Genomic DNA, 27,709 nt, shown 5'->3' with positions numbered 1-27,709 from the left:
TGGGACTCATTGAAATCAATTCCCATCGAGATGTTGGGGGGTAGAAAAGGGCTGTATCACAGGAGTGAATTCAAGCCCATTGTTTCTTTTATTTGGGGGGGGGGGGGCGAGGAGTATTGATGTGGCTTCCACTATAACCAGCTGTTTACCCGTTTTGAACGAGTAACAGAGAATCATCCTGATTTTCAGCAGCTTGCACCAAACCTCTATAGTGGAATAGCCCATCCCACTGATGGTCTCCGCTCAGCTCAGGTATGGCTATTTGGACAAGGTTTCCCATTGGAGAATCTGGGTGGGGTGGCGCGGGTTTTGGGAAGAGCTTTGAATATGAAATAGTTGTCACCCTGAGTGTTAAACCCAGTGGTAAACATCATGATGATAAGAAGCACCGAGAGACTGGTGAAAAGAAAATTATTCATGGATCTTTTAGATTCATTAGTCTGAATATTTATGAAGGTCCTAGATCCCTAATGACGCCCTGAATAGTGTACACATGTATTAGGATAATGAGTAGATTTTAAACTACTTGGGGGATGACTTTTTCTAATGGAGTCACATTGTGTGGAGAGGAATGGGAATCTATCAAATAAAAATTTCATAAGCAAAATGCATTTTCACAGATTGCAACATTTAATGTCTGTTTTCATAATGAAATTCAGCCACCACGAGGACAAATCGGTCTACCCCTGAGATCTGCAGACAGAATTATTCATGATAAATAAAGAGCTGATGTCTATCTCTACTTGAAACGCAGTAGCTGAGGCTGTATCCTGTGAAGTGATTTCATCTCATGGAGGCTGGGGGAAGAGTTCATGCATTTTAGCACTTTATCCCATCATAACGTCTGCAAACACTTGACGTGAGTTATTTTAAGGGGCAGTGACTATTGGTTATCTCAGCCATTCAGTGTCAGCATCATCCCATAAATAAGGATGAGAGGAACCAACATTTAGACCTTTTTAAATGAAGTATGTTGAAGAAGGAATGTTCTTTTCAGCTGTCCTCTGCTGTACTGGGCCGCACGGAGAATTTACAAAAATGACAGACAGGAAAAACACCATCCTGTCCATCGAGTGTGCCCTGCACGTGTGATGCCTGGGGATTCACAACGTAACCCAACTAACATCCTGTGAGGTACAAAAACGAGAGAGGGGGACTTTAACCCCTGGTCTATAAGGAATGGGATAAAATTACTGGAAACGACCTTTCTTACCCAGCATCCTTTATTCCTTCAGGCAATGGAACGGCATCTGCAGATTATATTAGCCATTAACGTTAATAACCAGGCAGGGTCTAGTTCTGCAGCTTAACTTTGTAACTAGGCTGGAAAATATCCTGGACCCTTCATTGCTCAGCCCCTTCCAGGTTAGGAGGAGGAAAATTTAACTCCTCCTTGCTGTCTACTGCTCGCCAACAGAGAGTATACTACATAGATACAGATTGGAGTAGGATTTGGGATCTATGTCACACTTTAATGGTCTGAAAACCACTCTCTCATCTCCCACACAAACTGGGATCAAGTACAGGAGTATTGTTAGAGCCCTTAGACAAGCCAGCACCTACTGATGAGAAGGATGGGACTAAAAGGACAACAAAGGACAAGATTGGTATCCTTGGCTTTCCTCAGTGCCAGCATCTCATTAGATTTTGTTTGTACACAAATGTAAATATTCTAGCTTTGACTGAATGAATAAACATAAATACAGGATATTTAAAGGCTCTAATACTGTAGTTACAGGTGTCAGCTGGTGTAACACTGAGATTTTGTGGCAGGAAGGTCACAGATTCTGTCCTATCCACAGACCTAGTGAACTAGTTAGCGAAAACCGTGTTAGGATCGACTTCTGTCTATTTGGGGCTGGGAAGGAAAACAAGGTAACCTGCTCCTGGTGACTTTCAGTCCCACTGTGTTTGGTGTGAAGACCAGCCCAGCTTGTTCTCTCAGAACACTAATACCTCATGACCCATCCCAATTACTCACTCCCTTCTCCCACCCCAAATGTCAGAGATATCCCAGTCTCCTCAGGAATTCCAGAACAGACTCCAGCAGCCAGTCACTCACAAAAGCACAGGACCAGTCGAAGTTAAGAAAGTAAACGATTGGTTAAAGCACAAGGAGAGAACTGCTCTGTGTACTGGCAGTGCGCCTTTCAGGTTTCAGCCTGACACTGTCCTTCAATTCTAACCACTGTGAGTTCATTCATATCTCCAGGGCAAACGTCTGTTATATAAAGGAGCAATCAGTGAACAATAAAACTAGACTTACCAAATGGAAGGCATTTGAGTCACGTTTTGGGGTAGCGGCCCAGTGAGATAGTGGTTAACATGATGCCTGGCACAGTCATTGGACTGAATGATTACCCACTCAGTTTGCTTGTCTTGCAGTAAGAATAGAGTCAGGATTAATGGTTCGGGTTTGTTGAAATCGATTCCAAAACCTTTAAGACATGAACATTAAAAGTTCTTGCTTCAGATAGTTTAGTTTTCCCTGAGCTCGTTGGTATTGGGACGTTTGACAAATGGGAGGAGGTTAAAATGTAGCTAACTACCAGTCGTGGGTGGTCAGGGTTTAGGGACGATGCCTGAGTGCGTTTTAAAATTGGAATTGATACGATGACTATCCAGTCCCTTTTTGAACGAGGTGGAATTCTAATCACTGTGTGGAGTTTTTTTTTATGTAATTGAAATTTAAATCTTTCCCACTCTAACCTCAAATCTATGCCCTCTAGTTCTGGACTCCCCCACCCCAGAGGAAAGACTTTGTCTATTTATCCTATCCATGCCCCTCATGATTTTATAGATCTCTTGAAGGTCACCCCTCAGCCTCCGACACTCCAGGGAAAACAGCCCCAGCCTACTCAGCCTCTCCCTATAGCTCAAATCCTCCAACCCTGGCCACATCCTTGTTAATCTTTGCTGAACCCTTTCAAGTTTCACAACATCCTTCCTTTCACAGGGAGATCAGAACTGAATGCAGTCGTCCAAAAATCTGTTAAGTGTCCTTATCCAGACCCAAACCCATCTGCTCCAAAATCCTTCTATGATTGGCCCAGTGCCAGTATTTTCAAACTTAACCATCAGAGTTATTTGAAAATAAAGTCCAGCCTGAAAAGGAGGCCAAGATGCCTTTCCAGGCTGACTGCCCCCTGCAGGACAGTTGCTGAAACTGAACTCGGTCTGGCCAGGGGCACTATCAGCCAGAGTTCCACCTTCCACTGCCTCTTACTCCTGCTGGAATATTTGCACGTAGGTAGAATGTAAAGAGAGGATCAGGCACAGTGGTGAATCCCCTGCAGTCGAGCAGCCTCCTGTATTAACGGTCACAAGGCCACGGTACTGGAGGATGCTCAAACCCCAGACAGCAATAGCTGGTTGTCCTCAACCACTGTTCACACTCGTGTGCACACTTTCAATGGGAGGAGCTAATTGTGAGGAACAGGAGTGAGGGCTGATTGGCTTTCTTCCCTGCGCCACGAGCACAGAGGCCAATACGACTGGAAATAGCTGACTGGGTACAGGGCCACTATGGAACTGGTAAGTCCTCGGTCTGTATGGGCCAGTATTAAACCAGGCAGTACCTTTCACCCGATAGATTCTATGCAGACCTCCCCTCAGTGAGGGGGCTAGTTGGTGCCCTCTAGCAGCTGGCCCATAGCATGAAAGTGCAGAAATCACCAGAAGGCCGTCACAATATTTGTGAAGAATGGTTTTGGTTAAAATTGTCTTAATGAGGCAGCAAACGTTGCCGTTGAGTTGGCTACCACTGAAGAGCCATTCCTTTAATGGGGAAATTGTCTCTCAGAGATCTGATGGTGGTTAGTTCTGCATTGGTGCCCTTTGCAGTGATGAATATTTACCTCAGGAAAGTTGAGAAAAAGCTTACCCTACCCTGCAGATTCATGGAGAAGCTCTCTGGTTGACCCTCTGCATAATAAAGTCTAAACTGATGTGAAAATCCTTTCGCTCATTTTTTCACACAGAAACATTCCTGATGAAGGGCTTATGCCTGAAACGTTGACACTCCTGCTCCTCGGATGCTGCCTGACTGGCTGTGCTTTTCCAGCACCATACTTCTGATTCCAATAGTGTTAGAAGGCCCTTCACCCTTTCCCTGCTGTCTGTCCTTTCCGTCAATGCAAACTCTTTGGCCAACGCTGGTTAGTCTCCAGAGGTCCCACCCTGAACCCCACTGCCTACATACCTCTCCCTCCGATTCAGGAAACCTCTTCCAGAATCTTCTCTCTGAGCACCTGCCTTTGCTCACACTGAAGTCTCCCACCTGGAAGATGTTTTTGTAAAATAGTTTTACCGATTTCAAATTGATGCAAAAACTTAGCTGGATTTGAGGTGGTTAGCACTGCTGCCTCACAGTGCCAGGAACCCAGGTTCGATTCCAGTCTTGGCTGACTGTGTCCGTGGTGTTTGCACGTACTACCAGTGCCTGAGTGGGTTTCCTCTCACACCGTAAAGATGTGAAGACTAGCTGGATTGGCCATGGGAAATTACCCATAGTGTCCAGGGATGTGCAGGCTAGGTGGGTTAGCCATGGGAAATTACCCATAGTATCCAGGGATGTGCAGGCTAGGAGGTTAGCCATGGGAATTACCCATAGTATCCAGGGATGTGCAGGCTAGGTGGGTTAACCATGGGAAATGTGGGGTCATAGTTTAGGGGGAATGGGTATGGGTAGGATGCTGTTCAGAGGCTGGGTGCGGACTAGATGGGCTGAATGGTCTCTATCTGCATTGTACTGGTTTTGTGAAGTGCTGTAGCTGAAGTGATCTCCTACAGTTGGCTTTTTGAGGTGGTTCAGCCTTTTGAGCACAGGTCATTGAGTGGATCCTTTTGTTTAAGCTCAGATCATTGACCGAACATTGAGCAGGCTCAGTGCCTCGTGTGTTCTTGTGACAAGAAGTAATTCCATGTCACAAATGGACTGAACAGTTTAGGCTGCTGAGAATTGAAGTGGCAAAATCAGGAGACAGGTCTAGGGACCAAGCCAATTCTTAGCCACTGTCATTGGTGAACATAGACTAGTGGGATTCGATTATCAACTGTCAGCAGAAATCACTGATATCACGGTTATGTTAGAGCATCATTTAATGAGGTTCCTGGTGTCAGGTCAATTCTAGTCAAAGTGATTGCAGTTTTGCACAATGATTGATGGCTGTTGCCAGGGTTGTGTCACCATGGCGATATGAAGAGGGCGAAATGAAAGATTTTCGGCTTGACCTGTCCACCCTTCAAGTCACGCTACAGAGAGTGGAGGCAGGGAGCAGCTGCTGAAACAGAGCAGAAACCTTTCTCCATCGTTATCCACTCTGAATCAAGATAGGATCTAAGTGGGGCGGCAAGGTGGCTCAGTGGTTAGCACTGCTGCCTCACAGCACCCGGGACCCCAAGTTCAATTCCAGCCTCAGGCAACTGTCTGTGTGGACTGTGCACATTCTCCCTGTGTCTGCGTGGGTTTCCTCTGGGTGCTCCGGTTTCTCCCACAGTCCAAAGATGTGCAGGTCAGGGTGAATTGGCTATGGGAAAGGCAGGGTTACAAGGGTAGGAGGGTGGGTCTGGATGGGATGCTCTTCAGAGGGTCAGTGTGGATTTGATGGGCCGAATGATCTGCCCCACACTGTAGAGATTCTTCTGTGAGACCAGAATCGCTGAATTGCTTTTCAAAAGATGAAGAGAATGCGGCCTGTACAACCCAGTGGTCATAATCAACTGGGAGATGTTACCTAGCATGGTGACGAAACGTCTGAAAATGAACCTTCCAGCTCAGTGAGCAAACCTACATCCAGAAAGTGAGGACTGCAGATGCTAGAGATTAGAGTCGAAGAGTGTGGTGCTGGAAATGCACAGCAGGTCAGGCAGCATCTGAGGAGCAAGAGGGTCGGCGTTTTGGGCAAGACTCCTTTATCAGAAACATCGACACTCCTGCTTCCCGGGTGCTGCCTGACCAGCTGTGCTTTTCAAACGCCACACTCTTCAACCCAGTGGTCAGCTGGTTTATCATGTGGGAGGGTGTGGCAGGGTTGGTTTTCTGTGACAGTGTCCACATTAAGCGTCTCACCAGCAGGTGTCAGGGGATAGTGAAATTTACATGCACATCCTCTACAACATGGCCATATTTAATGGTGAGCAATACACCAACACTGAGAAGACCATAGCCTCACCTTTGGAGCATGTGACCTTCAACAGTGAGGGATTCACCTGCTCCCATTTCATAACGAGACACCAACACACACGTCCTCACACTCAGGTACCTGTGGGCCCATTCCCATGCAAATTGGTTTGAGCTGCTCAAAACGGTTCGGGTAGTCCACACCCTGGATCACTCAAACCTGACGGATGAGCTCTTCGTTTTCCTGGAGGAGGGGTGGGTCGGTGAGGTGGGTTTAGTGTTTGGGGGGGGGGGATGCAGAGGCAGGGGTGGTCATACTTGCCCTTCATTGGGCTTACCCCAGCTTGCTGTGACCACAAGCACAGCTTGAGTCTTTTGCCCACAGCAGGGAGCCGTGTCTGCGGTCTTGCCCCATAATCCACAGACCGTTGCCTTGGAATGTGGCTGCATTGCTGTGCTCCACATCCCGATCTTGAGTTTCTTGACTTCCTTGAGACTGAAGCCAAGGCTTTCTGTTACTGCTTTGGTTAGCGTTAGTGATTCCATTGAGCTTTTTGGAAGGGTTTTGAAATTGGTGCAAGGTGCGATACTATTAAGCTGTTTTGTCTCTTTCTGGGGCTCGACGCCATGTTTTGGATCATTCTTGGTGCTCGTGCTGTTGTAACATTCTCGATGCAGAAGCTCATTGATGTGAATCTGCACGGTGGCACAGTGGTTAGCACTGCTGCCTCACAGCGCCAGAGACCCGGGTTCAATTCCTGCCTCAGGCGACTGTGTGGAGTTTGCGCATTCTCCCCGTGTCTGCGTGGGTTTACTCCGGGTGGTCCGGTTTCCTCCCAAAGTCCAAAGATGTGCAGGTCAGGTGAATTGGCCGTGCTAAATTGCCCATAGTGTTAGGTGTTGGGGAATGGGTCTGGGTGGGTTGCACTTCGATGGGTCGGTGTGGACTTGTTGGGCCGAAGGGCCTGTTTCCACACTGTAAGTAATCTAATCTAATCTAATATTGTGTGGATTTGCCCAGGGACAGGGACAGAGTTGGAGCGAATGGAGTGATGGAACTCCCTGACCACACGTTATGGAACTGAGGAGGAGAAACCAACATGCAGCTTTCTGGTTAATATGGGCATGGGCCACAGGCTGTTATCAGCTTGATAAGATCATGGTTGATCCATCTTTGGTCTTGACTCCACTGTTCTATCTGTCCCCTCTCTTGAGTATATTTCGTCACCCTGTTTATTTGGAAAGACAACTGTCTCTCTGCTGAATGGAATATAAATGGTAGATTCTCAATGTTGAAACTGTGTCCCCTGAAGTTCTCCACTAAGGTGAACCACACTAGAGTCATAGAGATGTACATCATGGAAACAGACCCTTCGGTCCAACCCGTCCATGCCGACCAGATATCCCAACCCAAACTAGTCCCATCTGCCAGCACCCGGCCCATATCCCTCCAAACCCTTCCTATTCATATACCCATCCAGATGTCTTTTAAATGTCGCAGTCCTCTCGGGATTTTGTTTGTTTCTATAAGATTACCTTTACAATCTTCTTAACCCCAATGATCCAGGTCCAACCTGCTCATCCACTCCTCATGAGGTTACCCCTCATCCCAGGAATCGGTTAAAGGAACAGTGGTGCTGATGTTGGTGTTGCTAGGAGATGAGGGTTTGACCATCACATACAGGAAACGGGGGAGGGGGGAATCGGCTGCAACCTCAGAGTAATGGCCACTCAGTAAAATCCTTGTGCTGTGCTTCTTTGAAGGGTCAGACGCAGCCAGCAGGGTCTTTGTATTGATGAGTTTTGAGAAGATTTGTAGCACAGGTAGTACTTGGTTTGGAGGTTTGAGTCTCTCAGACATCTGTCCATCCACCTCCTCGTGTGCAGGAGTTGGTGTAGGGCGCACTGACCTCACCTGTTTGATCCACAACAGGCCATTGCACGGCAAACGCACAACTCTGTCAGGAGCACAGATTTTAATGTTGATCCTCCGGTACTTCACCAAACGTAGGCTGTGTCTGCACAGAGCATTTCCGGCTGAATAATATTCGAGTGAAGTATTACTGGGTACAGGTCTGTCACTGAACAGCACAGGTACTGTACTGGTTGGTATTGGTCAATGACCGTATAACCACTATGATAGACAGCAAATGGATATTGATGTGTGTCTGGGTCAGGGAAGGGCTGAACCTGAAATGAACATAAAATGAAGTGAACTGAGTGAAGTCTGAACAATTTGTCTCTTTCTGGATGTCGGTGAACGAGCTGTTTTGATATCTGGTGCAGGTACTGCTCCCACTGAACATTGGTCACTCAATTTGCCACCTGAAGTGTTTGATTTTAATGAGCTGGTCCCGAGTGGTTTAGAATCAGGCCTCCAATTAATCCTAACACCACAGGTCTGAGCCTCTCCTTGTTAACAATGAGGGATGCACACCTCTGTTCAGGTGTGGGAGCTGCAATTATAAATACCTTGAACACTGCCCCTCCCAGAGGGTGGGTGGGGGGTGTTGGCAGAGCAGAACATTCTGCTGGTGAACCTCCGGTCTGCTTTTTTTTGGTGTTTAAAAAGTGCCCGTGAAAGCACCGAAAGGAAACAGGCTGGAAGAGTACCCCCCACCCACCCACCCGGCCCCACCCCGCCCCCTCCTCAGAGGATGCTCCTGTGCAAAAGTGGCCGGTTTGAACCTTGTCCCACTGGGAGTTGCTTGCGCCCCTCTTGGGAGACCCTTGTCATTCCAGAGCTGCTCTGTGCTGTGCGTCAGAGATCAAAGATGACCTTGAGGGAGGTCCGGTGTTATCTTGCGATGCCTGATGAATTCTAAACAGGAAACGATTGCCTCAGAGAGTTGAGCTGTTGGCCTGGTAGCTTGCTGTCTTCACCCAGTAATGACCAAGGCAGGAGGGGAGGGAGTTAAATTTTCTTGCTCTGTGCACGCTCACTTGAGCTAACATTGATTCCCTTGTTTTTTTGAGGTGTGTGAATTACGATCTTGTGTACTCCCTTCACCTGCTTTCTCTCATTCCCACCTATTCCATGCCCACCCCTTACCTCCAGTCAGCCCAGGCAGTGAGAAGGGACACCACCGTATGTTTCGAATGACCTCGTGTCCAGAAACCCCGTGCCAGACACATGGGTTTACTCTCTGAAAGGGCAGAAGAGTGCAGACCAAGCGAAAATGATTGGAAGGTTTGTCAGAAAACACGTGGGGTGTGACGAGGGGCCACTGACTTGAACAGTCTAACAGGAAGACACACAGATGGCTTTATCCAAACTATTCCCCACAAAGGGCCAGATTTTGGCTTGTTGTGGCCATGTCACCAAATGGCCTGTTTCCACACTGTAGGGAATCTGATCAAACACGAATGATTGGGAGGGGGCGAGTTCCTCTTTGGTGAAAGAACTACCTGGGGCTGGTAAGGGATGAGGCAGGAATATCTGGGCTAGCTTTTTATTGGCCACATGGATAGCCACTGAGCAGCTGCAAAGTCATGGGTAAAATATTCAATCCTGTTCCTACTGGTGTTTGAGTTGGCTCAAGCTGCTGATACCCTCAGTGTGACAGCAGTGCCCCAAACAGGCCTGTCCGATCCGAGCGACCCTCAGTGGGAGGGCGGTTTCTAAGTAGCAGGGATAGTTGCAACTCTTAAAGGACAAACATAAGGAGTAAAGAAAATCATCGGATCCCTACAGCATGGAAGTAGGCCATTCGGCCCATCAAGACCCTCTGAAGAGTATCCCATCCACACCCATCCCTGTAACTGTGCATTCCCCATCGCTAATCTACCTGGTTTCTACATTCCTGGGCACAATGAGACAATTTAGCATGGCCAATCCACCTAACCTGCACATCATTGGACTGTGGGAGGAAACCGGAGCACCGAGAGGAAACCCACATAAACACGGTGCGAATGTGCTAACTCCATACAGACAGTCACCTGAGGCTAGGATTGAACCCGGGTCTGTGGCACTGTGAGGCAGAGTGCTAACCACTGTGCCACCATAGGTACAGAGCTTTGGGGAAAGAGCAGGGAAATGGGAGTTTGTCCCAAATTGCTCCTGTTGAGTTCCAGCAGGTACAAGATGGGCCAAATGGCTTTATGTAATCAACATTATTGCTAATTCTGGTTTTCACTTGTACAGACCTCCAATATCCGTGGGAGGCAGCAACTTCAGGAGCTGGAGAGAGATGCTGAGAATGTGAACCCTTGGGGTGTCCACCCAGCTTAGAGGGAACATTACATGTAACACAACCTTAATACCCTCTCCGGTTCTGTCGTTGATTCAGTCCATTTCTTACTGAGTCTCTGAACATGTATTAGGAAGATTATGATTAAGCGGGAGACGGTTCAGAAGAGATTTACCAGAATGTTGCCGGGTATGGAATGTTTGAGTTATAAAGAAAGACTGGGACTTTTTTCGCTGGAGCATAGGAGGTCGAGAGATGACTTTATAGAGTTTTATAAAATTATGAGGGGTAGAGATTGGATTAATGGTAATTGTCTTTTCCCTGTAATGGGGGAATTCAAGACTAGGGATCATACCTTTAAGGTGAGAGGAGAGGCATTTAAAAAAGTAGGGGCACATTTTTTACACAGAGATTGGTTCGCGTGTGGAATGAACGTCCTGAGGAAATGGTGGATGCGGGTACAATTACAACGTTTAAAAGACTTTTGGACAAGGACATGAATAGGAAAGGTTTGGAGGGATATGGGCCAGGAGCAGGTTTAGTTTGCCATTATGTTAAACATGGGCTGATTCTTTCAAAGGGTCTGTTTCTGTGCTGTGTGATGTTATGACTGTGTATTTGTTTATGCATGTGGATTGACTAAGATTGGAAGGGTCACTGTTTCCTTTTCTAGTCCCAATCCTCCAATGGCCCCTACAAATTTTATGTTGATCCAGGTCAGTGATATGGCCAATACTGGGCATCTCAGACTGTGTCAAGTTCAGTGTTAAGAATAAGTCAACCAGGCTATTTAGTCACCAGCAAATAACAGACCTATTACCAAAACCCTATTACTCAAACAAAGATACAAAGATTATTGTCAGACAATATGAATTGTGCAAATATATCTTCCCTTTTCTAAAAAAAAGGTAACGCGCACATGTCTGAGGTGAAACAAAAAAAAAGAAACCTCTGCTAGTGTTAGCATTAAAATATTTTGGTCAAGTATTAGTTAAATACTTTTTACAAGAATTTACACAAATTACCCAAAATCTGGTTCTGGTTTCAAAGTTATTCTTCACAAGCAAGGTGCTGACGTTGGTGCATGTCCCTGAAATAACTGCAAGTGATTGAAATCCCCTTGTTCTAGGTGACTTCCAACAAACCCTCTCCAGGAATCCTCCATGAGTGGTAAAGATACCTTCTGCTGGGTACCTGTGCTCTCACTTTCATGAGAAGCATTGCAAAGAAAGGGAGAAATGGGCTCCTGCTCTTCAGGCTGGTCCCTCAGTTCAGAAATCCCGGCTCCAGCTTTCTGCAGTCTTCCTCCATTTAAATAATATTCAGCTCTTCTGTTCTCCCTGCCAATGTTCATAACCTCATATTTCCCTCACGTTATGTGCCATCTGCAAAGTTTCTGCCCGGTTACTTTATATCTGTGCCCCTCGTAAAGTCGTCGTGTCATCCTCACCACTTGCCACTTATTTTGTGTCATCTGTAAAGTTGGCTATAATGACTTTACTTCCATCAACTAAATCATTGATAACCTAAATAATTGTGGCCCCAGCACTGATCCCTGTGGCACTCTGCTAATTACAGGTTGCCATCTTGAAAATGCCTGATTTATCTCAACTCTCTGCCTTCTGCTAGTGAGCTATTCCTCTATTTATGCTCATTCCCTCCAACACCATGACCTGCTATCTTTGTGGTACCTTTCCAAACACTTTTTGGAAATCTAAATACATTACATTTACTGGTTTCCCTTTATCTATCCTGCTTATTATAACCTCAAAGAACTGGTGTACTCCATGCTTTTGTTTGGAAGTTCAAGATATATTTATATGGGTCCAGTATGTTTTAACAACTAATAACGATGGAAATAATATCAAAGCAGCTTGTTTTGGGAATTTTATACCTGCTTTAAACCTACTCCACTCAATGAGGATGCAGGGGTTTCAGCTCAGTCACTGAGTTGCAACTTTCAAATATAGGCCCCCATTAAAATCACTGCAGCAAGAAAATTGACAAGGCTGCAAATGGAGCATCCTCCCAGAACAACCTTGTTTCTGTTCTTCTTATCCATGAGTTTTCTCTCTCCGTACTCACATGGCTGGAGCAAGCAGTCTGCTCGTGGGTCCCTGTCAGTCACAGGGCCCGAAGCCTTCCCATAACTGCCCTTGGTGTTGGTCACAGCACAAACCTGACTGCCCCCTTCTCTCCTTCTTCAATAGCCATGAAGACAGACCGTAAACGTTTAAAAGCAGAGAAGGCTGACCTGGTCAACCAAATGCAGCAGCTGTACGCCACGTTAGAGAGCCGGGAGGAACAACTGCGAGATTTCATAAGAAACTATGAGCAACACAGAAAGGTAAATGGAAACCAAGAATGGGAGAAGCACACATCGGCTACGGGGAAAAGATGGGTTTCGTACCCACCATGTATTTCCATGTCATAAAATCTAAATCTAACTATAAATCGTTACAATAAAACCTAAATATAAATCTGGGGATGGTCACCCACCATGTATCTCCATGTTATCTTACATTGTGTGCGGTCTGTTCCTATTGAACATCAATTGTGGGCGACCTGTTTGTTTCATGGTCTGAAGTGTTGTCCGTGTACGGTTTTAATGGAATGTTTGTCATCAGTGAGGACGGGCAACTGTTCCACACTGAGTGAATACTGTGACCTTTCACCTCATTGGCCATGCCTCACGTGCAGCCCAGGGTTGAAAATCCCACCTCTGTCCTGTCAGTGCAGGCCTAACCCATTTTTGAGGAAGTGTCTGCCCTGACCCTCGCAACGTGTAGATCCACCACTCAATACTCTTCCTCTTTTGAGTAACTGGCATTTAATCAAACTGAGGTAGCAGGTGAAAATGGATGCTGTACTGACTCAGAAGTTGCAGTCGAGGAAGAATTGTAAGGAGCTTTACCGTGTATCCAATCCAATCCATGCTGCTTCTTATCAAGTGCTGCATACTGATTAGGAGCCTGTGTTGAAAAATTGCTCTTCTTGATATTAACATCCCTCACTTTGATGAGAGAGAGCTCTAATTCTGTTTAACAACATCAGTTAGAAAAATAGGCTTTCAAAATTGCCTCATTAGGTAGTAGGTGAAGTCTTTGAAAATCAAAGTTGACCTGAAAATCGATGATTCACCTCAGTCTGATGTGAATAATGATTTTACACAAAGAAGACTGGTACAGCTTTGCATGCTGGGATATAATTAACAATAGATCTGTACCAACCCTTCTCCTTCTCATTCTGTATGTCTCTCTCCCTCTCTTCCTTCCTGTCTGTCAATCTCTCTTTTCTTTCTCTGTTTCCCTTCTCCTCTCAGTCTCTTTTTCTCTCTCTTTCATTTCTCTCTCTCCTCCCCCACCTCAGTGAAAATAATTTCAATACTTGTGAGTTGTTTGCAAGTTCTCATGCTCCCTGTCTCTTTTGTTCTTTCTGTTCCTCGTTCTGTCCATTCCAAATATAAAATCAACATATACCGAAAGTTGGAAATCAAATAGAAGGAGAACATGCAGGTAGAGAGGGAAACGGTTAACACTTCAGGGTGAAGCATTTTTGATCAAAAGATGTCTGTTCCTCTCCCCTGGGCCAGGCCCTCAGTGTCAGAGGGTAGGGAGGGGGATTCATTTCCAATCTGTGCAGGTGGAAGGCGATGCTCAGAAAAGTTTTACTAATTGTACAATTTATTTTGTAGTTCAGGCCACCTTAAAAAAAAGACAAAATCAGTCAACTCCGTTTCCGTTTCTCTGCAGGAGAGCGAAGATGCAGTAAAGGTTTTGGCGAAAGAGAGAGACTCCCTCGAGCGAGAGAAGTGGGAGCTGCGCAGACAGGCCAAGGAGGCGACAGATCACGTGACTGCACTCCGATCGCAGCTGGACCTGAAAGAAAACAGGACGAAGGAACTGGAGGCAGAGCTGGCCATGGTAAGTGATGGGAAGGAGAGTCCCCCCCCACCCCAGTGTTATCCCACGAACACAGCCCTTTGAAATTCATGGGGAACCCTGTGGCCAGGTGGACCAACAGGGGGAGGACACAGCACCTTCCCCAATGTCATTAATGAGTGTTGTCCATTTCCTAATGATCTCAATGTGGTCGCACTTGTAATAGGAGCTCACTCTCACTCAGAACCAGAGGTTAGACTGGCCCTCAGTCAGTAGGGAGCTGCCTGTAAATCATGGGACGTTTAGAATTGTTTCTCATCCTTTGGTTTGGATGTCTAGGCAGTCAGTTACAGACCAGCATTGGACATTGAGTTAAGGACACAATATAGCAATGGATTGCCTTGTGAAGCATCATGCTCACCCTCTGTATTTGTCTGCATTGTTAGTTGTGTGTGTTTTCTTTACCCTGCCGTATGTCATTTTGTTACTGGTGTACATGGTGAGTGATGGTACACACACGCTGTGGAGCCTCCGAGACTCCCCTCCCCCTCTCAGTTTGGCCCCTGGCATTTCATGTCATGTCAGTTTTGTAAAGAGTTACCGGACGCTCCGAAACAGTTCTTCCCCGGAGCTTCCAAAGGCCTGGATTTCTCTGCTGCAGACGGTGTTCTCGCAAATGCCCTCGGTTTAACTCGGGTCGGCGAGGATTTTGGTGAAAGGAAACGAAGCTGCAGGTTCGGGAAGGTCGGTCCCGTCGCACTGATGGCCAGCGAATGCGGCTGTCTGGGAAGGGATGGATACCGTGCTGGACAGGAGCCAGCTGCCCTAAAGGTTATCCTTCACCTGCTGCTGGAGCAGGAGCCCAGGAGCAGGTTTTAACAAGAGCTGGGAAATTGAAGCTTAAGGCCCGGTTTCCTGATGTTCACAAACCGGGTCCCCTTCCTTCACCGTCCCTCGCTGTTCCGTATTCACCACCTGCATCAATCTTCTCATTAAAACAAAAACAGGACGCAAGGCAGAACTGGTGTACATAAGGGTGAATTTTTGACAGTCCAAACTCCATGGGCTGATTCTGTATCTATGATAAGTACAAGGCGACCTCGGTTATCCGAACATCAATTATCCAAATTTTGGATTATCCAAACAAGATCTCAAGATCCCGATGCTTGGGTAAACTGTGTTATCCGAACGTTCAATTATCTGAACAAAGTACTCCTCGCCCATGTTGTTCAGATAATCAAGGTTACCCTGTATAACAACGCTGCACAGAATGAGGCCATTTGGCCCACTGTGCCCGTGGCAGCTCTTTGTTTGAGCAATCCAGCTTGACCCCATAGCCACGCCATCATTTCCCCTTTTAGTCAACTCCCTTTCGAAAGTCCCCGTTTGACAAAAGGTCTGGGTCGCCGTGCATCCCCTCTGGAGACTGAGAAAGAAGCAACGAGGAAGAATAAACTGTGGAGGAGCACACAGCAACTTGGAACCCAACAGTGCTGATATGAAGAGCAGGTTTCTAAAATGTAGGGTGTAAAGGGAGTGTGCAGGACCCCCGTAACAGATACCTCCAATGTGTTTGTGGGAAGTTGGCGTCATTGGAAGGCTAACATTTCTCGTCATCCTTTTGTGCTGCCTTCCTGAAGTTCTGCAGTCTGTGGGGTGTCGGTGCATTGTACTCCTGTTCCTTGAGAAGTTCCCGAGCCAGTGAGGGAATAGTGTGTGGCTTGGATGGGAAAGTGCTGGTGATGGTGCTCCCGTTTTCTCGCTGCCCTTGTCCTATGAGGCGATCGGAAACAGGGCTCTGGAAGATGCTGTTGTGGAAGCAGTGCTTTGGTAAGAAAGGTGATGGCAGCTTGTTATTTAAATGGTGGCAGTTTGGGAAAGATAATGTACAAAGGGCCCAGAAGGTCCCTTGAACGCCAGACGACGAAAGCAATCATGCAGCTGCAGCAAAACACTGCAGAAAGCAAATGGTTGTTTTATGCTTCATTGCAACACAGGAACAAAGACATGTTACTGTAGCTGTCCAGGCGTTAGTGAGACCACACCCGGAACACCGCACACAATTTGTTCCCTTTATCCAGGAAATGACATACCTGCCACGGAGGCAGTACCAGGTTAAAGTTCACCAGACTGATTCCTGAGATGGTAGGTTTTATGTATGGGGAGGGATTGGACCGACTGGTCATGTGTTCACTGGCAACTCATTGACGCATATCAAATTTGGATCAGGTTGGGTTAAAGCTCCCTCTTGGCTGTAGGCCCATGCTCAGAGGCTTCCTACTCCCCACATGGATCGGGTTTGTCCACACAGCAGCAAGAATGATGAGAGGGATGGTAGGGTCTGGATGGCCTGGCTGGGGTGATGCTTGCCCTGGCTGTGAAAAGGGTAGGGGGAGGAGGGTGGTGGGCCTATGGGATTCTCTACCACTCGAGGCCAAGTCATTCAATGTGTTTCAAGAAAGAAATCAATACCTCGCGGCTGAAGGTGTCGTGGGACACAGGGAGGGAACAGTAGGATGGTGATGGGATAGGGGATCAACCATGATTATGTTGAATGGTAGAGCAGGATCGATGGGTCGAATGGCTTCCTGCCCTGTTTTCTCGGATGGGATTGAACTGTTGCAGTGCATCTTGGAGATGGTATACACTGCAGCCAGTGTGTGCTGTTGGTGGGAGAGGTGAATGTTGAAAGTGCTAGATAGCTCCTACATTAGGTCAGGGTTTTGCGGTGTTAGCAGTTGTGAAGGTAGCATCATTTGAGGAGTTGTGTCAGAGCTTCTACAAATAGACAGACAGACCATGGGATTGAGTGTCTACTGCCATCGATTGGCATTCCCTTCAGTTCCTTCACTTTGATGTCTGTCAGACACACAGGCTGGTGCACTCTCGAGTGTTCAGGATGTCGCGATATCCTTTCAAAGGGATTTTGAGCACACAGCTGCCTACACCTGTTCTCCCTGGCACAGTGGGCCCTGTTCAGTATGGGATGATGTTCTGGGACAGTGGGCCCTGTTCAGTATGGGGTGATGTTCTGGGACAGTGGGCCCTGTTCAGTATGGGGTGATGTTCTGGGACAGTGGGCCCTGATCAGTATGGGGTGATGTCCTGGGACAGTGGGCCCTGATCAGTATGGGGTGATGTTCTGGGACAGTGGGCCCTGTTCAGTATGGGGTGATTTTCTGGGACAGTGAGCCCTGTTCAGTCAGGGAGGGGTGTTTTGGGACAGTGGGTCCTGTTCAGTAAGGGGTGGTGTTCTGGGACAGTGGGCCCTGTTCGGTAAGGGAGGGGTGTTTTGGGACAGTGGGTCCTGTTCATTAAGGGGTGATGTTCTGGGACAGTGGGCCCTGTTCAGTCAGGAGCGATGTGACAGTGTACGTTGCCAAAGCCTTGGTTTTGCTGAGGGCGTACAGACAAGTGGACTGTCTGCTCAGCTAGCAGTCACAACCCTGAGGGTGGAAGGGTTTGAGTGGGGAGTAAATCACCCTGTCCTGCTGTGTTACCCCACCCGCAGCAGGGGTGACTGGTGAAGATGAATGACAATACAAAACCTAGGGCCAAGTAATGGCGGGAGGACATGTCCCAACCCAACAGCAACTATCATCTATCATCTCACATTCTTATTTCTTTCTTGTTTGCCGACAGTGAAGGCAGTTATGAATTATGATTTTTATCATTCCTCTTCAGTCATCATCTGTACAGAGCAGGGAGGGCCATTAGTTGGATATTGCATTGCTCGTCATACAGGATTACAGCTATTGGTCACTCACTGAAACTTTCCAGTATCTGGGAGTCCTGGTGTTGGGCTGGGGTGGACAAAATTAAAAATCACACAACACCAGGTTATAGTCCAACAGGTTTATTTGGAAGCACTAGCTTTCAGAGCGCTGCTCCTTCATCGGATAGCTGTGGAGCAGGACCATAATACATATTGGACCATAAGGCAATTAAATTCTGTGTCTTATGATCCTGCTTCACAGCTACCTGATGAAGGAGCAGCGCTCTGAAAGCTACTGCTTCCAAATAAACCTGTGGGACTATAACCTGATGTTGCGTGAAAGTCTCCAGTTAGTGTTGGTCCAGCAGAGAGATGGTGCAGCTCCTACATATGGTAGTTCTTTCTGTTGGGGGGGCAGGGGTGATGTGGCTGACCTGCTCAGCTCTATAATAGTGTGACAAGAGGGGAGGTGAACATGGCTTAGTGAGCCACTGCATCTCAGCTGAGGGTCCCACTTAAAGCCCAGCTTTAAAGGTCCAGTGTCAGTTGTGACCAGGGACCTCTCATGCATTATTTTAATTCCAGAATTCAGTGCTGAGGCTTTACAGACAGGAGCTGCTTATATTGCTGAGGGCTGGCAAGATGCCGGGTTTTTAATTGGCACAATTTACAAAATGCACGGTACAGCGGAAGGGAAATCTATTTTTCGCAGGTAAACATCACTCAGAACTCGTGGACTGCTCAGCAAGGTCTCCAGAATGTGAGGTAGAAACTCTGACCTTGTACCCAGCAGTTTGAAGTCCCTGTTAGCCCTCACTCCTCACTGTGATTGGCGGGAGGAAGGAGCCCTGAGTTGCTCTGAATGTATTGCTGTGAGCCAAGCCTTCAGTATGTCAGTCAAATGGCAGATTTTAGCGAGCAGTTTGCCATTCACTCGTGCCGTAATTGTTGCTTTTTGTTAAAAAAAAATTTATTTGAGATGTAGGCATTGCTTAATTGAGCCAGCATTTGTTACCCATTTGTTGCATAATTGTCCTTGAGAGCACTTGAGAGTCAGTCACAATGCTATGGTCTGGAGTCACATGTAGGCCAGACCAGGTAAGAATGGCAGTTTACTTTGCTAGAGGACATTAGTGAACCGGGTAGGGTTTCAAGGACAATTGATAGTCTCATGGCCAGCATTATTGAGACTAGCTTTTAATTCCGGAGTTTTATTGTAAACAGTTAAAGCTAGTCTTTAATTGACTCCTGAGAGATGAACACCTCATCCTGCCCACAATAGACACAGGACCAAGGGCTCTTGTGGTGCAGTGGTAGTGTGCCTGTCACTGAGCCAGGAGGCCTGGGTTCAAGTCCCAGTTGTCCAGGAGTTATGTCACAACCAGAGTGAACCGGTTGATTAACCTTAACTCGATATGGGGCTGGTGAGCACGAGGAGATCTTGACGCAGTTTGAACCCAGTGGGATAGCAGGGAAATCCCGGTGATGTCTAATCATGGAAATGAGCCAAACACCAGATTCGGTCGTGTGGCGTTCCTTCCGACATTCCCTTACTCTGGAAGTTTCTGCCTGTTCAAATGTGACAGGCTTACGTCGATTGGGAGAAACACAGCACGGATACACTGAGCATTCATCTACTCAAACTGGGAGCTTCTGCTGTGGCCCGAGGTATGGACTGGAGACAGCCCAGGCTGCTGTGGGAGCCACCCTTGACCTTCTCAGTTAGCCGCTGCCTTCAGGGTGCTGCAATAGAATGGTTTAATTGTGCATTGAAGATTTGTTCCTTCCATCCAGTTGCGTTATCGGTGCAGAACCTTCCTTCTGTAAGGCCTGGCTAACGGAGAGAGAGAGAGAGAGAGAGATGAGATCTGAGGGTGAACACTCTGAGCCATTCCGTGGTTTAGCCTGGCTGGTAGCTGTCTGCTCTCTGTTCAGTTTGTACAGCTTCTTCCAGCTGCATGCTATTGATTATTTTCACTCTTCTTCCTCCGTCTGAAATAGTTTCCATGATACACTGACTTCCGTCTTGCTGTATTATTCTTTTCTTCCTTTCGTCTTTCACTTTATTTTAGTCCTCCGCTTTTATCCTCCTGGAATGTATGTTACCCTCCAGCATCCTGGTCCAACCTCGCCACCTACTGGTAAAGCAGGAATTAGCCTGCATCTGTGAGGGCAGGTCAGGTCAAAGGTCATGTAGGGGCAGAACACATTAGGTCATTCTATTTGACATGCTATCTCCCCAGATAATGAACCGTATGGGCCAGAAAATGGAATATCGTATTTTCGATCGTTCAGCTGAGAAGGAATCCTTCCCTCGGGTGCTGGCGGTAAGAAGTGCACTGAGAAACTATATCACGCACTTTGTGTATTTAAGTGGTGTTCTGTTGTACAATTGGCACCAATTGATCGCCGTAGCCCACTTCTAACTCTGGCGTGGTTCTTGAGCTGGTGTGCACGTTTGTGACCTGTTACTAACCTGTGACTGGTATTAGTACCTTCCTGTAGCACACCTCCTGCTTTGGGATGGGTTTGGTCTAGTGAGAGTGTATGGTAGGGTTTATATCTGGGCTCTTCTCCATGTTCACTCTTGTTCCCTTGCTCCCACCCTCTCCTGTCCCAACTCTGGTCAACTATACGTATCCCCTCGATTGCTGCCCCTTCCCCAACCTTGTCCCTTTCCACATCCTGAGTAACAGGGCCTCCAGGATCAGGCTCCACATGCAACACTTACTTCTTATTGCCTCTCCTCCATTTCTACAATCATGCAACTCCCTCCCTCATGTCACAGTGAGTCCTTCCTGACATCACGGTGAGTGTACCTTCACCGACTGCAGCAGGTCAAGAGAGTTGTTCTCCCCCAACTTCTCAATGCCAACCCAGGATGAGCAGTAAATGCCACCCACATCCCAGCTAACACAGGACCTTATTAAAAAGAAAAAACTTCAAAATCTATTTCTTTGAGCAGACCGTCAATCTCTATCCTCAGATCTTCTCCTAGTCCTTCTCCATCTGTAATGTTGTGGATATTTCTGGGTGATCAGGCTGTATCTTGATGTTCTGGAGATCTGTGCTGTAGGGATGTGCTGCCTGTGGACTGGTAGAGAGTGTGCCTGCTCCCCACCCCAACCTTGACTTGGCCTTTAATCACAACTTCTGAACAAAGTAACCTGTATGAATATCAGTGTCTGTGAAAGGTCGAGGTGTTCAGATCCATCTTGAATAATATATAGCTGTGTGCCCTGTGAGAAATGGAGTCCATCCCAGTCCTGGATTCCTCCCGCCTCATCCTTACACATGCACAGACACATGGTGGGCAGGGAACCCCGCAGTGTTTCCCCCTGGCTTCCATGTGGAAGCCAGGTACTGTTGCTATTTTGAGCTAGTGTCAGAGCCACCCATCTACTCCGGCTTCAAACCCAAACTCTTCACTTTTAGTGAAGTTACTGAAATGAGCAATGACCTTTAGCTTCATGACACTTCTCTGGGCATGTCCCATAATCCTACACACGTGTTCACAGACACATGTACGTATACTCCCAACCTTTGTGTGAGGTTCACCCTTCACCCCTTAGCCCAGACATATCCTGACAGGAGACCACACCTAACCTCAGCATTTTGACACTAACCCCCCCCCCCCCCAATATCCATCAGAAAGATCACCCAACTACTCCACATACAAGGACTTTGACTTGCAGAGACAGCTGTAGTGTAGACTGCTGCCACAGCTATTCTTTGCTTTGCTAATCCCATAGGCAGCAATGACCAGTTGAGGCTGAAATGTTGGTCAGGGTCCCTCCTCTTTTTTTTGGGTAGTGCCCGGGTCTTTGATGGCATCCTCCAGAATTGCCACCACAGGGCGGACTTGGTTTGACATCATGCCTGACCCCCTCACTGCTGCACTGGACTCAAGGAGGACTGTTTGCCCCTCAGTCTTTGGGAGTGGAGCGATGTCCTGTTCTTCAGAGGCTCCCAGCATTGGAGGTGTGAGGGTGAGTGAACCCAAGAGGATAGTGCTTTGGAGTGAGAGTGCAAGCTGCTGAGGGTTTGACTGATGTGATACTTTCACAACCAAGTTGTGGGCAACTCGATGCCACTGGCACCTGCCCATCTTTCCATACCATCGTGCCACCTTCAGCATCGTGTTCTTGGTTTTTCTGTAACATTCCCGACCCAGAGATGAATGGTTCCCTGTGGTGATAGGTATCTTTGACATTCCCCATTTCAAATCTCGTAATTACCTCTCAACGTCAGCAACTCTACGCTGTTCAACTCCAAATTGACTACGTTTCACAGTCCATTACCCTCTTGTACCTCTTCACTGACCGTGGCCCCTTGGAGCTTCTTTGGTCCTCCAACAGGCTTCAGATTCCTGGCTGTTGTTTTGACCCACCTCCCAAGAGCTTGCAGGTGGGGACAGTGGGTGTTTCTGCTGAACAAGTACGCTGAGCATTCCTGAGGCCCATGTCTGACGTTCGTCACTCTCCCTCAGCGTATCTCTGTCAGTGAATCTATCCATTGGAATTCAGACTGGGTCGATTGATGAGCTCTGGATTGATTGATTAACTTTCACTGGCTTGCCCAGCAAATACTGGCAAAGATTCTTACCTTACTGCTGTTTTATTCCATTGAGAGTTATGGATTTGATAAATGTGTTAGTTTTGACATCCTTGGTAACACTGGGCACTTACGCTAGTGGCAAGTAAAGAACACATGATGGCCAGCACTCATTAATACTAAGCTCTTGCTGCTCCTTAACCCTCCTTCTCCAGTACTTCATCTTACAGTCAGAGAGTCATAGAGATGTACAGCATGGAAACAGACCCTTCGGTCCAACCTGTCCATGTCAACCAGATATCCCAACCCAATCTAATCCCACTTGCCAGTACCTGGCCCATATCCCTCCAAACCCTTCCTATTTATATACCCATCCAGATGCCTTTTAAATGTTGCAGTTGTACCAGCCTCCACCACTTCCTCTGGCAGCTCATTCCATACATGTACCATGTGGGTTTGTAGATGTTTTCCAATCCACCCTGTTCAGCGATGTTATGACACACCTCTGGAGCAGGTGGAGCTTGAACTGGGTCCTCCCTGGCACAGAGATGGAGATGCTACCACTGTGTGACGTGTGCCCTCGTTGGGGTTATGTACTTGCCACTAAATGCTCCCTTCAGATGGTCGTCACAGTGCAAGTCATCTGAAACTCCTCCTCAGCCACCTGTTTGAGAAAATCCCAGGGACATCTCCTCTGGGCCGCAGAGCAACTCAGAGTGGGAGGGGAAAGATCCCATTGTCATGGTCAACCTAGGTACCAACGATATCAGTGGGAAGAGGAAGGAGGTTCTGCTCAGGGTGTATGAGCAGCTAGGGGTGAAATTAAAAAACAGAACTGAAGAGGTAATAATCTCTGGAACACTACCAGAGCCACGAGCAAATTGGCACAGGATCAACAAGATTAAAGAGGGAAATGCAAGGCTCAGAGATTAGTGCGGGAGAAATGGGTTCAAATTCATGGAACATTGGTACCAGGACTGGGGAAGGAGGCAGCTGTTCCCATGGACACGCTCCACCTGAGTCATGCTGGGACCAGAGTCCTGGCAAATGGTACAACTAGGGCTTTAAACTAAATAGTGGGGTGTGCAGGGTACGGTTTCCATGGAGACTGATGGAATAAATTGAAGGTCGGGGAGGGATCAGCAGATGTTATTGAAGTTTCCAGCACAATTGATAGGACTGAAGGTGTGGAATCTAACTTCAGGCACAGGGGGCAAGTGTTGGGAGTGTGGTGCTGGAAAAACACAGCAGGTCAGGCAGCATCTGGGGAGCAGGGGAGTCGACGTTTCAGGCAAAAGCCCTGCTTCCTTATGAAGGTCCTTTGCCTGAAACGTCGATTCTCCTGCTCCTCGGATGCTGCCTGACCTGCTGTGCTTGTCCAGCACCACACTCTCAACTCTGATCTCCAACATCGGCCGTCCTCACTTTCGCCTAGATAAGTGGACAATACTGCGAATGGGGCAGTCAGTGCTGGACTGGGGGTGTTGTACTTAAATTCATACAATATACAAAACAATGTAAACGAGTTTGTAGCACAGATTGCAATTGGCAGGTGCAATGTTGTGGGTATCACAGAGACGTGGCTGCAAGGAGGATCTGTCTGGGAACTAAATATCCAAGGATATGCATCCTTTCGAAAGGACAGGCAGATGGAGGCTGGGTTGCCTTGTTCGTAACAAATTAAATTAAATTTATAGTGCGAGGAGTGAAAGAGAGTCTGTGTGGGTCGAGTTCAGGAACCGCAAAGGAATAAAGACTCTGATGGGAGTTATTTCCCGGCCTCCAGCAGTAGGCAGCATATAGGGAAGTAAATAAATCAGGAACTAGAAAAGGCAGGGAGAATGTGGGGACTGCAGATGCTGGAGGTCAGAGGCAAAAAGTGTGGCACTGGAAAAGAGCAGCATCCGAGGAGCAGGAGAATCGACCTTGATCATCAGGAATGATGATGAAGAGCCTCTGTTCGACAGGTAGAAAAGGCAGTTAAGAAAGGATGATGACGGTAATCATGGGGGATTTCATTTTGCAGGTGGACTGGGAAAATCTGGTTGGTAGCGGATCTCAAGAAAAGGAATTCATGGAATGCCTACGAGATTTTTTTGGAGCAGCTTGTGGTAGAGCCCACGAGGGAACAGGCAATACTGGATTTAATGATGTGTAGTGAGGCCGGCTTGATTAGGGAGCTTAAGGTGAAGGAACCGTAAGTGGGCAGTGACCATAATATAATATAATTTACCGTGCAGTTTGAGAAGGGGAAGCTGGAATCGCGGGTAACAGTATTACAGTTGAGTAAAGGTAACTAAAAAGATATGAGGGAGGAGCTGGCCAGAGTTGATTGGAAGGACAGCCGAGCAGGGAAAATGGTGGAGCAGCAATGGCAGAGGTTTCTGGGAATACTTCGGAAGGCACAGCAGAATTTATCCCAACATAGAAAAAACAGACTACTAAGGGGAGGATGAGGCAACCATGCTCCATGCATCAGGTGTCAGCACAAAAGCAAAAGGAAAAAGCATACAATGTGGTGAAGATTAGTGGGAAGCTAGAGGTTTGGGAAGCCTTTAGAAACCAGAGAAGAGTAACTAAAAAAACTATAAGGGGTGGGGGCGGGAGGGTGAAATGTGAGAGTAAGCTAGCTCGTATTATAAAAGAAGTGGTTTTTGTTAGATATATAAGAGGGAAGAGAGAGGCTAGAGTGGACTTGGACCAATGGAATTTGCGGCTGGAAAGTAGTAACGGAGCTAAAGAAAAGGTGGAGGAATTGAATTGGTACTTTGCATCAGTTTCCACAATGGTAGACACCAGAACTTCAGGAAAGTCCGAGGCAAGTGAGGTGACCATCACTAAGGAGAAACTGTTGGGGAAGCTGAAAGGTCTGAAGGTGGCTAGGTCACCCGGACCAGGTGGTCTACAACCTGGGGTTCTGGAGGAGGATAGCTGAAGAGCTTGTGGAGGTAGTGATCTTTCTGGGATCACTGGAGTCAAGGAGGATCCCACAGGACAGGAAAATGGCTAATGTAACACCCCTGTTTAAGAAGGGAGGGAGGAAGAAGACATGAAACCATCAGCCAGTTAGCCATTGGTAAAATTTTAGAGTCCATTAGTAAGGATATGATTGTGAAGTACTTGGAAGTGCACAGTAAAATAGGACTGAGTCAGCACAGCTTTGTCAAGGGGAGGTCTTGCCTGACAAATCTGTTAGAATTCTTTGAGAGGTAATGAACAAGTTAGACAAAGCAGAGCCAGTGGATGTGATCTATTTGGATTTCCAGAAGGCCTTTGACAAAGTACTGCACAGGAGGCTGCTTAATAAGATAGGAGCCCATGTGTTAGGGGCAAGGTACTGACATGGATAGAGGATTGGCTGACTGGCAGTGAGCAGAGAGTTTCGATAAAGGGGTCTTTGTCAGGCTGGCAGCCGGTGACTAGTGGAGTTCTGCAGGGGTCAGTGTTGGAAACCATAACTATTCATGGTAAACATTAATGACCTGGATGAAGGAACTGAGGACGTTGTTGCTAAGGTTACAGATGACACAAAGATCGGTGGAGGGACATGTAGTAATGAGGAAGTGGGGAGGCTGCAGAAGGACTTGGACAGGCTAGGAGGGTGGGAAAGGAGTGCCAGATAGAATACAATGTGGGAAAGCGTGAGTTTATCCACTTAGGTAGGAAGAAAAGAAGCATAGACTAGAAGCTAAATGGGGAAAGGCTTCAGAAATCTGAAGCATAAAGGGACTTAGGAGTCCTAGTTCAGGATTCTTTTAAATTTAACATGTAGGTTCAGTTGGCAGTTAGGAAGACAAAGTTGATAAAGTGTGGCACTGGAAAAAGCATAGCTGATCAAGCAGCATCTGAGGAGCAAGAGAGTCAATGTTTCAGGCTGAACACTTCATCAGTTAGAGGAAGGCCAGTACAATGTTCACATTCATTTTAATAAGACGAGAACACAAGAGCAGAGATGTAATGCTGAGGCTGCATAAGGCTCAGGTCAGACCATTTTTGGAATATTGAGAGCAGTTTCGGGCCCCCTATCTAAGGAAGGTTGTGCTGACCTTGGAGAGAGCCCAGAGGAGGTAGCAAGAATGATCGCAGGGTTGAAGGGCTTGTCATGTGTGGTTGAGGATTCTGGGTCTGGACTCAGTGGGGTTTCGAAGAATGAGGGGGAATCGAATTGAAGAATACTGAGAGGTCTGAATAAAGCTGACATGGGGAATATGTTTCCAAGAGTAGGAGAGACGAGGACTCAAGGGCACAGCCTCAGAGAGAAGGGACGACTCTTTAGAACTAAGGCGAGGAATTTCTTCAGCCAGAGGGTGGAATTGTGAACTGATTGCAGAGAAGGAGGGCAAATCACTGAATGTCTTTAACACAGAGAGAGCTTAGCTGTGGATTAGAAAGGGATCCAGGGTGACAGGGAACATTCAAGAAATGGGGTTGAGGAAGTCGCTGATTAATGTCCACGTCGAGGCAACTTATTGTTAGCATCAACACAGTATATAGTGGTTCTGCCGAGACTCATGAGCACCAGCTGTAACTAACATTCTGATCTACGTCTCACCTGTCACTGTAACACTTGCATTACCCTGACACTCCCCGACTTACCACCCACTCCCTCACTACCCGCTGTGTCCCACTCCCCACTCCCCGCTGTGTCCCCCTCCCCCACTCCCCGCTGTGTCCCCCTCCCCCACTCCCCGCTGTGTCCCCCTCCCCCACTCCCCGCTGTGTCCCACTCCCACTGTGTCCCACTCCCCACTCCCCGCTGTGTCCCCCTCCCTCACTCCCCGCTGTGTCCCCCTCCCCCACTCCCCGCTGTGTCCCCCTCCCCCACTCCCCGCTGTGTCCCCCTCCCCCACTCCCCGCTGTGTCCCACTCCCACTGTGTCCCCCTCCCCCACTCCCCGCTGTGTCCCCCTCCCTCACTCCCCGCTGTGTCCCACTCCCCCACTCCCCACTGTGCCCACTCCCTCACTACCCGCTGTGTCCCCCTCCCCCACTCCCCACTGTGTCCCACTCCCCCACTCCCCGCTGTGTCCCACTCCCCACTCCCCGCTGTGTCCCACTCCCCACTCCCCGCTGTGTCCCCCTCCCCCACTCCCCACTGTGTCCCCCTCCCCCACTCCCCACTGTGTCCCACTCCCTCACTCCCCGCTGTGTCCCACTCCCACTGTGTCCCCCTCCCTCACTCCCCACTGTGTCCCACTCCCCCACTCCCCACTGTGTCCCACTCCCTCACTCCCCACTGTGTCCCCCTC

The 27,709-nt window shown here is 47.7% G+C and overlaps 1 protein-coding gene across 8 annotated transcripts in view; it reads left to right on the top strand.

Moving 5' to 3' along the window:
• Positions 1 to 27,709, top strand: part of LOC122540243 (kazrin-like) — a 719,824-nt gene that overhangs the window by 545,686 nt on the left and 146,429 nt on the right. For 6 of the 8 annotated variants that reach the window (XM_087980531.1, XM_087980530.1, XM_087980528.1 and 3 more), the window contains 3 exons: positions 12,522 to 12,658; positions 14,064 to 14,234; positions 20,151 to 20,234. In XM_087980531.1, coding sequence (XP_087836657.1) covers positions 12,522 to 12,658; positions 14,064 to 14,234; positions 20,151 to 20,234 — 392 coding nt within the window. The remainder of the gene's footprint in view (positions 1 to 12,521; positions 12,659 to 14,063; positions 14,235 to 20,150; positions 20,235 to 27,709) is intronic. The other 2 variants (XM_087980529.1, XM_087980534.1) reach the window with 1 other exon arrangement.

Source organism: Chiloscyllium plagiosum, unplaced genomic scaffold, assembly GCF_037043375.1.
Source record: "Chiloscyllium plagiosum isolate Xiang-an unplaced genomic scaffold, Cpla_swu_hap1 HiC_scaffold_37, whole genome shotgun sequence".
In the NCBI taxonomy this organism is placed as follows: domain Eukaryota; kingdom Metazoa; phylum Chordata; class Chondrichthyes; order Orectolobiformes; family Hemiscylliidae; genus Chiloscyllium; species Chiloscyllium plagiosum.
The sequence above is the reverse complement of the archived record's forward strand: the minus strand, read 5'-3'. Positions and strand labels throughout refer to the sequence as shown.